The sequence below is a fragment of the Oryza glaberrima genome, chromosome 1 (genome assembly GCF_000147395.1).
Source record: "Oryza glaberrima chromosome 1, OglaRS2, whole genome shotgun sequence".
In the NCBI taxonomy this organism is placed as follows: domain Eukaryota; kingdom Viridiplantae; phylum Streptophyta; class Magnoliopsida; order Poales; family Poaceae; genus Oryza; species Oryza glaberrima.
In genome coordinates, this window is record NC_068326.1 from 16186595 (window position 1) to 16201779 (window position 15185).

Below are 15185 nucleotides of genomic sequence, written 5' to 3' on the forward strand. Positions count from 1 at the left end.
GGTCTTGCAGTCGGTGGTATGTCGCGTACCAGTGAAAGAATACTTAGTCGTAAATGCGAATGCTCATGTTAAGACATGTACCTAAATGGATAGATTTTACCAAACAAATGAACTAGTTCTACGTTCACTTTGTGAAAAGAAGAGGATTATAATTAGAGATGAAAACTATTGGAAACGGAATCATTTTTTATTATTTTTAATGAAACAGTCGGAAATGGTCAGAGAAATTCTCTATATTTAAGAATTTCACTGTTTAGTATTAACTTCAGTGTGATGGTGACAAAAATTAGGAAAAACTAAATTTTAAAAAGGTAATAATCGATAAAGATATTTCTATTATATTAATTATTTAATTTTATGGAAGGGAGTAGCTATATTTATGGACTCATATTTTTTTTAAAGAAAAAGTCAGCATGCATTTATATTGTAAGTCTCTAAATTACCTATGTAATTTTAGTGTGTTTACAATGTAAATACCAAAATTACAAGTAAATACCAAAATACCGGTATCGATCCGGTCAGGAAATTTCCTACCGTTTTCATCTTTAATTATAATTCATCTAAGATCAGACTTCTTCCTCTGTTACACATTCTTATATGATTCTTATAATAGTGTTGCTTTCCACTTTGCCTATCAACTACAGCTTGTTGCTCCACTAAGCCGTTGACTATAGCAGGACTTGTAAAGGTGTACAAAAGATATACACAGTGGCAGACACAAAATATTCTGAACCTTGGCGAGTCGTCGAGCCCGGCCGATTGCTCAGGATCTCTGGGCCCCTAGGTCTGCCGCTGAATGCACCCTATCTGAACTCTTGTCAATAGATACACCAATATCATGAAGAGGTCCTAGGAACGTGGAACAGTAACAATTGATGGGAAGAATATCAGATGGAATCCACCAATTTAGTGAAACCATGACACTAATACTACACTAAATATGCCTACAACTTAAAACAATTTACCAATGCAAGATTGATAGTACACTGTATTATGTAAAATTTCAAGATCAATCTTAATTTCGCTGGGAAGTTATAAAATTGACAAATAACGAAGCGAGCACGGTTGAAACAATTTAATTCGGTTGCTTACGATTTGATATCACTGGTTATGAATTTCATATATTTCAAAGAATTGCGTAGTATTAAAATTAGCAGATTACCTACACAACACATGGTATGTTCTATAACTTTCTGAAAATTCTTCACAGTTTGTACAGTGGTTTTCACAATTTGATTGGGCTGGTGGTTCCGCGGTACTTGACGGTCCCTGCTGAGTGCCCAGTGCACACGGTACCATCGAGCTGGCCAGCCACGATGAGCTGCCGATTCACTATTGCTCTCACTCACGAATTTCGATTCTGTCAGCGAAATATAATTACACTCAGATTAACAGATAGCCAGAGAGGGTCATTAAAAAAGCTAGTAACTTTTCACATTATGTGCATGGTGGTTATTCACATGAAAGGGAAAAAAAAAAAGACTAGAAGTGCTTTCTCTTCTTTCTTTTTTTTCTTTTTGCTTAATCTGATCTGAAAGCAAAATTTAGACCCGATCCAGAATCCCTTGGTCCTCCTCATTTGCCATGGCCTTGTCCCCTTTCTTGTACTCCCCATAGACGTAGGACGAGAAGGCCCAGAGGCAGAGCAGCATGGCCACCGCCTTCTCCGGCCCGAACTCGTCGCCGAACACCACCACGCCGCCGGCCACGTTCACCGCCAACAGCGCCGTCATGCAGATGCCGCCGTGCAGGGACGTCGTCAGGAACACCGTTCCGGCGGTGCCAAGAAAGCACAGCTGCCAGCTAAGCACCGCCGCCCCGACCACCGCGTAGTAGGCCGCCGGCGACAGATCCCACGTGGCCTCCACGCCGTCCCACGGCCACTTGCCCCCCGCGGACGACACCATGCCGGCGGCGCCGACGGCCGTCGCCACCGCCTCCATAATCACCTGCGCCTCCACCACCATCCGGAAGCCCGTCACCCCGCCGTGCCGGTACACGAGCTCGGCCGCCGGCAGGTAGAGCGCGAAGAGCAACGCCGCGCCGAGGGTCGCCGCGACGCCGACGAGGTAGTCCGGGCTGGTGGCGTCCGCTCCGCCGCCGCCGCCGCCCGCGCCGTGGCGGAGCGCGAGGAGCAGGGACGAGAGCGTGAGGAGCACGACGGCGTTGAAGTTGGCGAAGGAGAGCGGCACGCGGACGAGCGCCGCGGCGAGCGCCAGCGTGAAAGCCAGCTGCATGGAGAGGAGTAGCGCCGTGGTGGACACCGGCAGGTACGAGGTGCCGCACGAGTAGAGCAGGTTGTTGAGCCCCATCACCAGTCCGAGCAGGACGCAGTACATCACCAGACGCGGCGTGAACCCGGCGAACGGCCGTGACGCCGGCCGCCGCGCGCACATCAGCGGCAGCAGGAGCGCCGGGAACCCCGCCGACTGGACGAGCGTGGCCAGCCACCGGTCGGCGCCGCCGTGCGCGAAGTAGAACCGAGAGAGCAGGCTGGACGAGAGCGACCCGACAAACAACGCCGCGTAGTTCGCCGCCAGCAGCAGCGCGCCCCGCGCCGCCCTGCTCTTGAGCACAGGGAACTCCACGGCCGCCGGCGGGGAGCAGAGTAAGAGGCGGTCGTCATGGTGGGCGTGGGCGAGGAGGGGAATGGTGGGAGAGTGGAGCTTGGCGGCTGTGTCCATCAAGAGTGGAAGGTAAGGGAGGGGGAGAGGGACAGGATAGGGGTTTGCAGTTTGCTGCCTTCCTTGATGTTTATGGTCGTCTGCAAAGGCAGAGAGGCATATTTCAAGGGATTTTGCAAGGTATTTTCGGTGTAAATTGAGCACCGTTATATTAAACCCAAGTTGGTGGCACACGACATGGACTCGTCGATGATGGATCGTACTACGGGTACTCCAGTGGAGTGCAATTATTTGCTCTCAAAAGGATGCCGCCCTTCGCTATCACTGATGTGTCCCTTCTTCTTCTTCTTCTTCTTTTTTTTTCCCTTTTCTTTTGGGGTCCTACATGGCAACATCCTCCGTATAGATTAATAAGCTTGTGTCTGAATTTCCCTTGAATAGTTATGTATTAGTACTAGTCTCCAACGATCAATCATCAGCTCTGTATGTATTACTAGTAGGAGTATCTCTGTACTCTCTGAAGAACGAACGATGGAGTATGTAGTGTGTACAAGTATTATTTCTTTCCCCTCTGTTTTTGGATGATTGCTGGGGAATAATATCTCGCTTGTCTCACATGTGAGACACAAGGGGGAGAGAAATTCCTGTGTCTGTGTGTCAGGTGCCCGGAAAACTCGCTAGAAACGTCTGTGCTATGCACCCAGCAGAGCACTGAAACAGCACATTTTTTCTGGCATCCGGAGCGTTGTCGTTACCAGGGAGTGTTGGGGGCGATTTTTCTTTTCTTCACAGCTATGACGACATCGCGTGATGAACTGGTGACAGACAAGCTTTTGTTATTGGGGGGATATTCTGTGCTGCCAGGTCTGTTCTTTCGTGCAAACATCTTCTGAAAGAAGTCCCCTATAGTGCAGTGCAAAATTACGCAGAACATCCGTGTGCATCAAAGTATAATTTAGCATCAAAGTATGCATAATTTATACAGTATGCTTCCAAACACAAGCTACAGAAGGCTTAAACAAACACATGTACACGTCGCAATATAGTACTATAATATAATAGAGAAAACAGGACGAGAAACAGCAGGCGTACGTTGGACAGGGAGAAGCTTTGGTGGAAGGTTTCGGTGGGCATGAAATCAATCGGTCAGATGGGATCTACTCCCTCCGTCCTAAAAAAACAAATCTTAGATTTCCGTGTCTAATTTTAATTGTCTGTCTTATATGAAATTTTTTTATAATTCGTATTTTCATTATTGTTTGATAATAAAACATGATTAATATTTTATGCGTGACTTGTCTTTTTAATTTTTTTTATAATTTTTTCAAATAAGACGGACGGTCAAACGTTGGACACGGAAATCAGGGTTTGTCTTTTTTTTTAACGGAGGGAGTATATCTGTATCTATGTATGCAGAAGAAGAAGAAGAAGAAGAAGAAGATGCATGATCCATCTGCCGGCGGAGGGGCGCGACAACAAAGTGATCGAAAAGGCAGCGACCTACCTATGCAGATCGTAAAACATGATCGGACATGGGCCCAGCCGTTGCAGCTTTTCAAGAGCCGATTGCCCACAGACCGTGGGACAAAAACCTGCCCACTTGATGGCTTTCCGCATCTCGCTTCTCTCGGAGTAGCTAGTGGGCGCAGCAGCAGCGCGTGGTGGTGGGTAGGCGATGAATGTGAAGTTCAGTGGTGTACCAGTACAGCCGCGCCTGGGTCGTCCCTATCAACAAATAGAAGGGGATTTAGGCTCTGAAATTAATTTAGGCTCTATTCTGTGCTACTTTCTTTTTTTAGGCCCCCTTTCATTCAAAGGAAATTCATAGAAATTTTAAAGGATTTAATTCCTATAGGAATTTTTCCTATATAGCCCTTTGAATCAAAGGAATGAATCCTATGGAATCCTATAAAATTCCTATGGAATGCCTCTTCCCATGCAAATTTTGAAGGAAATTTAACATGAGGTTCTACCTCATGTTAAGAATTCTTTGAGTCTTTCTCTCTCCTCAAATTCCTGTGTTTTTCCTGCGGCTCAATCAAACGGTCATTCCTATGTTTTTCCTGTGTTTTGCAATCCTCTGTTTTATACTTGTATTCCTATCAGAATCCTATGTTTTTCCTATTCCCCCGTTTTTTCATTCCTGTGATTCAAAGGGGGCCTTATTCCAGCAAATCAATTTATTACGCCTAAGAAAATGTATTACGTCCATCTGCGAAAATATTCCCACCAAATTTTCTAATAGTATATTTTAATCAATAATGCTACAATTAATTAACTAATACATAAATATATGGTAAATTTTGCTATAGTACATTACGATTTCGTGATTTTAGCCGTAAGACACTGCACAAACTCCCTTTTGGGGGAAGACACACTCTAAACGTGGTTATTTGCCAGCGAACACCGTGCCGATTAAAATAGTATATTCGTGCTGACGAGGCGAAAGCTGAAAGGGGGCTCAAATATTTACACAGAGTGACCAAATTGCCCCTCATTTCTCTCCATCTTCTTCTCTTCTTCCTCCCTCCCCAGCATCGACGCAACAGAGGAGCCGGCATCGAGGTGGCAGCCTAGAGGAGGCGAGGGTGGCAGATCCACGGGCAAAGCCTCTTGCTGCACCATCGACGCACCACCTCAAGCCATGGGTGCATTAGCAGCATTCGCTGCCACTAACTCCGGCCCATGCACTGCATGGCTCTGATGCTCCGCGTCCATCCCTGCATGGCGCCCCAGCTCCTCCCAGCACTCCTCCGCGCCACCGCTTCTCCGGATCGAGGACAACACCACCTTCTCCGTCATCCTCCTCAATTCTGATTCCGATTCTGGCCAGCGTCCTCTCCTGCAACTGTGCCATTGGCCGACTCATTCCCAGCTTCCTCGTGGACCCCATCGTCCACCCCATCGGCTTCCTACTCGGCATGCTGGTTTTCTCCACCCCGACTCGTCCGCGCCGCTTCACCACGCTGGTCGATGCCGCCCTTGCCTCCTCCAGGCCACCTTGGATCCACCTCCAATGCCGGCTCCCCTGAAAGAGGATATAAGGAGCTGACTGCGGAAGTGGAGGAGTAGTGGTGGAGCCACGTTAAAACTGTAGGGTCAGCTGACCCCACATGTTTTTGCAACATACACCTTGATCATGTGAAAAATAGTGAAAAAGTACATAAAACAAAGAAAATTTGTATGGATTGACCCCACATAGTTGCATATTTATGCATTTTGACCCCACAGGGTTGAGAACTTGGCTCCACCAATGTGGAGGAGGCGAGGAAGGAGGGCTGGCTAGGGAGCCAAGGCGTGTCGCTGCTTGCGCATGATGAAGGGAGTCGGGCCACCATGCTATTGCGACGGAGGTGGAAGGGGGGGAGGAGGGAGGACCGACCCCTTAGCGTGAGCCCGGGAACAGGATCGTGCTGCCCCGCCGCCCGCACGTGCTAAGGGGAGCTGGGCCACCACACCACCGCGACGGAGGTGGAGGAGGCAAGGAAGGAGCGCCGGGTGGTTGCCAGCGGCGAGCGGAGGTGGTGTTGTGGCTTGAGTGTGAGAGGGAGTGAGTTGTGGGGGAAGAATATGTCAAGTGGGCCCAGGGCTATTTTTGACCTTTCACGCTATTTATCTCTCCTATTCAACCAGAAATTAATATTTTAATGTTTGCAGTGTCCATTAGCAAATAACCATATTTTGAGAGTGCATTCCCCCAAAGATCGACTTTTGACGTGTCCTAAAGCTAAAACCACGAAGTCGCAGTGTCCTGTGGCAAAATTTGCCTAAATATATCTAGCAACTAATAGACATGTAATACGGATATAATACACATATATTGTATGCATTAGTGAAAAGTGCAGGCCATACAATAAGATTTACAGTACCGTCATAATTATGGATTATATTGTTAATTACACAAGCACATGACTCTACTCCCCAAGAAACTTGGACTCTTCACTTATCGCTAAGCTGCCTTCGAGGTTGAAGAACAGTCCATCTTTATGGTAGCACTCATGGTGGATGAAGTGGTAGAGGTCCCGCTATATGTTTTTAGTGCCTTCATCGTCAAAGCTAGTTCGATATTCGATTCTAGACAACTGCATGCACGAGAATATATAGCAATATCAATTAGATGTGCATTCTATCATTAAACTTATACTTTGAGTTGAGAGAATTACATTAACCCGGAGGAACACGCAAGTATAATATCCACAAAGGACACAACCTTTAGGTTCCTTGTGACACTTCATTATGACATACATATAGAAGGAATTAGTTATACACGCAGGCAAAAGAATGTAAGTAAATAAGTGTGTAGAGTATGTTTAGTAATTATATTCTCATATGTATGCACTAGCAACTTCTCCCTCCTTGCCAGTTCTTCCTCGCCTTTTGCTTTGTAGTTGTTGTACGCACTGTACACAGAATAGGATATTAAAGTTTGTATTAATGAACACAATTTAATAATTATTAACACTTCATGATAGTACACATGCAAGGATAAGAATATCTTACTATTAATTGAAAGATTGTTAGAAATTGTCTATATGACTTGTGATTATAATCGAGGGAGTCGAGGACTGTAACAGTCCCATGCTTCGGGTAGAGCAAGAATAAATGTAATGATCGCTACATAGTAATGATGATTTAGTTAATCATAGATTAAATAAAGATATATACACAGATCTACCAGACTTACTTAAAATTTTATCCGACTATTATGACTCTTTTATCTTGAAAATTTAGGAATGCTTGTCCAATATAGATGGCCACAATAAGCAACTTGGTTTTGTGCAAGCCATTCTTATATTCCTTTATCTCTTTAGGTGTCTTGTTCTTCAGCTGTTTGGAATTTTCTTGGAGAGTGATGATATGATGTGTTTGACAAATCCTTGTTCGGTCCAGGTAACCAATGGGTTGTCGCGTCTTCTCATCATCCATGTATTGCATCCTAAAAAAATGATTATTAATCATTTTCGGGATTATATTGTCTATTTATTTCTTTGTATGAATGTGCATTTATACTCACAGGCACCATGCAGCCACAAAGTTCACGTCCATCTTTTTACGGCGGTACACGACGTGAAGGTCAGCGAAATCGAGCCATAAAAAACCTACACCGCTCATGAAAGCTTGGGGCGATGTTCGAAATGTTATGGACGTAAGCCCTTTTTTGCTAGCATCCCTGTACCATTTATGTAATCTTCTCATCTCCTGTGGACCTTCTTCAAGCATGTGATTGGACCAGACGACTTTCCATTTTCAAACTTCGCCGGTACTTCATCCGTTGGAAGTATTCCTCTCTAGCAAGTTCATCAACCATTTTCTGATCAATCAAGCATTCCTTGGCATGTTTTATCCCACCTCGGAAGGTGGTTATCATCCACTTCTCCTTTTGCTTATTCTCTGACTTGGGAGTTGTGGCTTCGTAGCACACTAGGCACTTTGGACTTATTGTTGCTGTTGTCATCATCCTTGGGTGCGTCTATGTCCTCTTTGGTGGGGCATTGGTCTTCATACACATCGAGTTCTATTTCTTCCCATTCCATACCCGTTGTGTCTTCTGGATCATGTTGGACATAGGACACAAGTTGTACTTTGGTTTTTGGTCTGTCCATCAATTGATACTATGGCTGATACAGCTGCTTCCCCTTGGCTATTTGCTTGTTGACCTGCAAGTTGCTCACTTCAATGTGTCCATCACAAGGTGCCACCTCATGTTCTTTACTATCTTTTTCAACCTTATGAGGGGCCGATTTCTTTTGTGTAGGTGTTGGTGGTTTCGGCGGAGCATCGATGGAGGTCCCAAAGATTATATCCTTTTTGTGCCATAGTATTATATATTCCACCGCATCCCCAAGTACAGCTAAACCATCACATGTCAGGAAGTCTAAATCGTATGTCTTGAACCCTTCATTCACATGTTGTGGTTGAATTTTCGCATAATCATCTGGAATATAATCCTCGTGATGAATGCGGCCAGGGATAGCCATTCATTTTGCCTCGATACAACGGGCCAAGTGCAATTATCTGAGGAACTATATAAACCATGATGTGCTCCATCATATTAAAATATGATGCAGGAAAGCACATCTCAAGTTTGCACTTGGTCTCATGTGAGAATAAACAAATTAGTGATAACACTTCAGGATTGATGAGCTTCTGTGATATTGCATTAAAAAAGTAGCACATCTTTGTGATAGCAACCTTTACATGTTCTGATTTAATGGCCCTTATAGCAATGGCGAGAAGCACGGTGAATATGACATCAACAAATCTTATAGTCATGTGAATTGTCACAGGATATCAACAAATCTTTCATGAAGACTAGTCGCCTGATGTTTGATGAGAAATCTATGGGCACTTTAACACCGTAAAGGCACTTGCAAAATGCCTTCTTCTCCTTAGGTTAATGTAAAATGCCTTCTTCTCCTCAGATGTTAATGTGAAATAGGCTGGAGGGAGATATACTTTTTAATTCTTCTCACCTTCTATCGGGTGTAGCTCTTACTTGATTCCCATATTTATTAGATAGGTACGTGATAGTACACCATTCTTTGTCTTGTTTGGTATGTCAAGGACAATTCTGATAGTGTTATCAAACACATTTTTTTTTTCATAGATGCATGAAATATATGGCATAGCAAATCTCCAAATCTTTCCAGTACCACATGTACTCAAAGAAAATCGATGCTTCTTTAATGTGGGACATGATTTATCATCTGGTTTCTTACGCTTTATTCCCTCCGAACATTTTTTCAGCCCTTTTCCGAACACGCATTGTATTTTCTTTGTAATGGCATGTATTTCCTTCCTAGTTTTATGTTTTGGTGGTGGATCATTCTCTTCGATACCATCGAATTCTGACGTCATCTTGTGGTATTTATGATTTATGTGTAAGAAACGCCGGTGACGCATGTAAACAAGCTTGTTGGAACCTAGAAGGTAACTGTAGTAGGACCCATTTAAGCATATCACACATCATGTTTTCACTTTAATCTGCTGCGGAACTGAAACATGGGGGGGTAATTGTTAATGGTAATAAAAATGATGGGCCTTTACTGTAAAGTATTGTCTTAAATACTCGTCCCACACATTCATCCCAGCTTCCCATAAATCTTCGATATCTTCCGTCAATGGTTCAAGAAATACATCAATGTTAATACCAGGCTATCGTGGGCCTTGTATAAGGACATAGAGTAAAACGTACTTTTGCTTTTGACAAAGCCCATGTAGGAAGATTTTACATAGTCAGAAACACTAGCCAAGTGCTATGTGAGCTGCTCATGCCTCTAAAAGATGAATCGTGATATGCAACTATTGAATTAGCCTAAAACCAGTAATGATTATAATTCCATACCTCAGTAGGTGTGGAATAAATTTCTTCCAAATCCCTCTCAATCCATTTGTAGCCCAGCCCAACCGACGGACGGGCCCACTTACACTTTCATCATCGCTTCGTGTAAAAGGGTTAACCCGGGAGTAGCATGGTTGGAGGGACAATGCCTTATAAGCTTGTTTCACCCGTGCTTAACTAGCAAAGTGGTACTGTTAATAGTGAATTTGATAAGCCCGGAGTAGTCATCGGCTTAGAGTCAGCATCGGCTTCGAAGTCCTGAGATTAGCCGATGAGAGTTGTCAAGTCGTCAGTTGTCGGATTCTTGCTATATTCGGTTAAGGAAATTGATCTACTAAAGGAAGCTTATCTAGAAGAGACCGAGTTCAAAGAGAATGCGGCATGGCAAGTTATCTATTAATTAGGAATAGTTTGTTAGTTTCCTTTTATCTTTAGGAAAGTGTGTTTAGTGTCCTATAAGGACTTTATCTTTTCCTTTTATCTTTAGGAAAGTTTCTTTCTTGTACGACAAGGACTTGTATCAACCCATGGGTACAAATATGTACACCCGGGGTCTATATAATCTATCTTCACGATCAATACAATTCGGCGCATCGCCACCTTTTACCTTTTCTACTTTATTTTATCGTCCGGCGGGACTTGGCACCTGACGCGGGGCTGCATCGGTGTTCGATCTCCGGCTAAGGGGTAAGTCCAATGTTCCGTCGGCCCAGGGAATTGTATCGTTTACGTCGGTGCCGTTCAAGGCTGCATTAGTACATTCGACCTCTTGGATTGCTCTGGTTTGGATGATATATTTGCGTACCAATTTATCACATGTCTCTGTTAATCTAGTCTTAGCATATCAATTTAGCTCTATCGGCTGCTTCTCGTTTTAGGGTTTCTGCCGATATCGGCTAAATCTCGTTGCTAGATTAGATTAGCTTAGATATCTACCACCCTGAAAACTCAGTCAACGGCTTGATTGTCTAGATATTATGTTTCTTTTCATACTTAGTGCTGCATCAATTAAGTTTGGTCTACTAAGTCGTGCTTAGAACCGTAATCTCTAGCCTGCTTCTTGATTGCCAATAAGGGTTTCATCGGGGTTTCAGCCGGTGAGTTATCTGGACGTTGCATCGGCTCATAAGGATTGCATATACATATAAGTTGGATTTAGCCGATGACAACAAAGGTTTCACTGTTTAATCTAATCTTGTGGATTTCATGACATCGGACCTCCAGCCGATGTGTGCTTTAACCTTCGGATCGATGCTTATTTATCATATCATTATTTGCCGATTGGTTTCTACTCGACTATATTGTTATTACATCATCATCAGCCGATTGCCTTTATATCATTATCTACATTGGACATATAGCCGATTGCTTAAACCCTATCGCTGTCGGCTGGTATCGACATCGGTTATTACCGGCTATCGGCTGGAACTACTCCATCGGCTTGTCAGCCGATCGACTGTTTTGATCTACTATTTGCATATCTTGTCAGTTGCAGGATCAAACTGACTGGCACACTTGCATCTCATCGAGATTTGGACCTGCACAGGAGCTAAGCAGATCTCCCAGGCCGGTGTGTTCGATTTTTTCGTCAACACAAATTGGCACGCCTGGTGGGACCACGAATTTTATATCCACATGTCTGAAGAAGAAGTCAATGCCAAGATCATGATCACGGTGGAGAATTTAATGGAGGAACGACAATATTGGCTCGGGGGCAAGCGCATCAGTTTCAGCATGGTGGAGCACATCAGTATCGGCTCATGAAACTGTTCAAAAAAATGTTATATAGAAAAATGACCAAACTAAAAGTTGTAAATTTTGATAAGTTATACAACTTTGTTGTTGACATTTTTTCCATTTGAAATCATTTACTACCCTGAAGTTATTTTGAGTCATAAAATGAATTATTATACTGCACTTAATTATTTTGTTATAGTTCAACTTACAAATATAAACATTTCATACGAAAAATGGAAAAAAAAACTCATCGGTGACGGGCTTTAGTTAATGCCCGATAGAGATTAAGTCATCTCAATTGGGCATTAGTATATAGCCCGTCAATGATGAGTCATCTATGATGGGCCTAGTTGTTATCTCAAACGGGCCTCAAGTTGGTGCACGTCACGGATGATGGTTATCTATGACGGGCCCCAACTTGAGACCCGTTTGAGATATGGAATGTTATCTCAATCGGGCCTAAAGTTAGTGCCTATCACAGATGATAGTCATATGTGATGGGCCATAACGTTAGGCCCGTTTGAGATATGGAATGTTATCTCAATTGGGCCTAAACTACGGCCCGTCACTGATAGGTGTCATCCGTGACGGGCTTAAGTTTTATGCCCATCTAACATGTCTGTGCGACCATATCTCAATCGGGCACTTTTCGGCCCGATTGAGATGACTTTCTTGTGACGGCCCGCTATTTCTAGGCATATTAGAGGCCGTCACAGATAGAAGGATCTGTAATAGTGCTTAATTCTATTGTTGTCTTGGGAGCTTTGACGTTATGGAAACATCGTAATTGTTCTGTCTTCGACGGTACTTTTCCCAACATGGCTGAAGCATTGCTACTTGCTAGAGAAGAGTTGTATAAATGGGGTTTGGCAAGGGCTAAGGGCATTCTTGCCCTTGTGCCGAACACTGAATAGTGTTTGCTTGTAGTAGGTTGAGGTTGTCTTTTGGTATCGTGAAGGTCTATTGTGTGTGTTGTAAGGGTTCTTACCATCTCCTTTATTCTTCTTAATATAACGATATGCAGCTCTCCTGTTTGTTCGAGAAAAACAATTGAATTTGACATAAACATCCAAATCTCTAACAATACCACGGTAACTAATCTTTAACAGTTTCGAAGGCATGAACCCACTACACCATGACTTAGTATGATGAGGACATCCGCACCATGCATGGATATAATCACGCCAACGGCAAGCACACAAGCTGAACCAGTGATTAAGGATCAATCGCTCGAGCTCTTGTCCGTCAACTTAATTACCATGTAGGGTTGCATAAGAATGATTTACTGAATTGGGTAGTACTACTAAATGCTAGTGGTGATGTTATTGTGATTAGGAATGACGGTTGAGATGAACAAAAGCTCAACGAGGATGCAAGATAGAATATTTCGGTTCAGTTTGCTGCACCACCCCAAATTCAAACGAGCATACCCGTTGATCTAAAAATCCATGTGGGGATAATTGTATTTGATAGAAAGATCTCGGAATTCTCTTTCCGACGGATCCAACCAATCTGAACCGTAAGAGTGGTTTGTTCCTAGAAACCAAAACCAATGGTGTTGCATCACCTCCACTTGGGCAGATGGGTCTGGTTTGTCGTAGGGCGACGTGCCATGTCATGCACACTGTCCTAGATCACTTCATGTATAAATACTAAGCCACCCCCTTAAGTTCATTTGGTGTTTTGTTAGATCATAATTTAGGCATTGTTACTTCATCATGTAATTGTGTGCAGTTGGCTACATCACTTGGTTACTTGTCTTTGGAACATCTTAGTAATGATTACCCTTAAGTTATCATTTTTTGTTTTTTATTTTTTTTTCTTGCCAGTTCTCGATTGCTCATAGGAATGAGTACCTTCATGGTTTGGTTGATTGTTCTCCATCAAAATCACTAACCTTTTCTGAAGTTGGTGTACTGGACGCTGAGGCGCAACGTTCTTGAAATCATGATTAGTGAGCATCGTTTCTTGCAATCAAATTTATCAACATCTTAGTACAATTCATCTGCCATGAAAATATATTCTTGGCACCTACTAATTACTGCATCATTCTTTTTTTACTTGTCAATTTGGCAATCGACACAATTTCTAATGCGTATATATATATTTGATTATTACTTTTACTAACTATATGTTTATAAAAGATATTAAACTAGTATATAAAAGTGCATTTCATGAAAAATCTATTAATATCTTTTTTTGGCACTTTGACCATACTTTTTCATAAATTCTATTAAGTTTATGAGATTATGAATGCTATTTTCAACATAAATATTCATCTACCATCTTTATATTCTGAAACTAAGTATTAAGGAAATTGAGCGTCAATGTTTCAAAAAATTAACATGAAAAAGTCAAAAGATTTTTATTTGCTAGTCTGACATTTAGCATTTTTGTCGTACAAACTAATTATCGTTTTGCAGCAACGCAGGTAGTATTTGTGTAGGAAATGATTAATTACAAGAATAATTATGATTACATGATTCATGTAATATAAGTCAAATAAATATATAGTTTCTGAGAAGAAAATGAAGAGAAATAACTTAAATTATTATGAGGCAGGAATGATGGAGATTCCAGGAAAGTGATTCGATATGCTGCAGAAGCTAGTACTAAGATCGCCGACAATGATCAGCTGATGGATCAGTTAGCTCTTTTTTTTTCGCGTACTGTGTAGTGCTTCTCCACATTCTTAATTACCTAATTAGGTTTAGCTGCTCTCGGGAATGTCGACATGACCAAAAAAGAAGTCGGTACGGCGCAACCTAACAGACTAGTGTGATGTATCAGAGCGAATATTAAAGTGCTTAGTATTTAGTTTAGGGGCTTAATCTGACCTCACGTTGTACGCGATTGCCAGTCTATAGTCCTATACTGCCAGTGAGCCATCAGCTGAGAGCGTATGACTTCACATATTTGTTTATGTTTCTTCTTATTTTAAAAAATATCGTATGACAGCAACATAGATACACCTGGTGGTAGCTACTGCAAGACTAGCTAGCTAGTGCAAGAAAAAAATAAGGGTAATTTTACCATTTTTGAGAAGGTACATAGCGATATTATTATTTTCTAGTGTAAAATTTTGTACATATAGAGTATCTAAAGGTATAAAAAATTTTAGTGGAAAATTTAGATAACTTAAAGATACTTTCTTCTCAATAACCGTAAAATTCCTTAAAAAATAATTAAGCAAGCTACAATAGTCGGACAATGAGTATTTGCATGGTTCACACGGTCTATATGTTTTTATTTTCCTTCTGTAGCATACACCACACGCACACTTAATAATTTTGCCTCGTAATGGTGTCACCTTCTCTCGATGGGCTGGGCAGGTCGGCTTAAACATGCCCCATGGGCCTCCTGTTGCCGGTCGTTAAACCCAACTCGACCGTCAATTGTTTTCAATAAAATAAAGAAAAGACAACATATGCTATTGTTCTTACTTTTTAACTCACATATTTTCACAAGTTTTGTTGGTTTAA

At 42.4% G+C, this 15185-nt stretch overlaps 1 protein-coding gene across 1 annotated transcript; it reads right to left on the reverse strand.

Annotated features, from left to right (window-relative positions):
- Positions 1-1412: 1412 nt before the first annotated feature.
- Positions 1413-2778, reverse strand: LOC127765687 (probable purine permease 4). Its single transcript, XM_052290633.1, has one exon. The coding sequence runs from the start codon at positions 2682-2684 to the stop codon at positions 1545-1547; it is 1140 nt and encodes a 379-aa protein (XP_052146593.1). The 5' UTR covers positions 2685-2778; the 3' UTR covers positions 1413-1544.
- Positions 2779-15185: the final 12407 nt, after the last annotated feature.

Excerpts from the sequence above, each read along its gene's own strand:
- LOC127765687 (XM_052290633.1), bottom strand. The coding sequence starts at position 2,684 with ATGGACACAGCCGCCAAGCTCCACTCTCCCACCATTCCCCTCCTCGCC.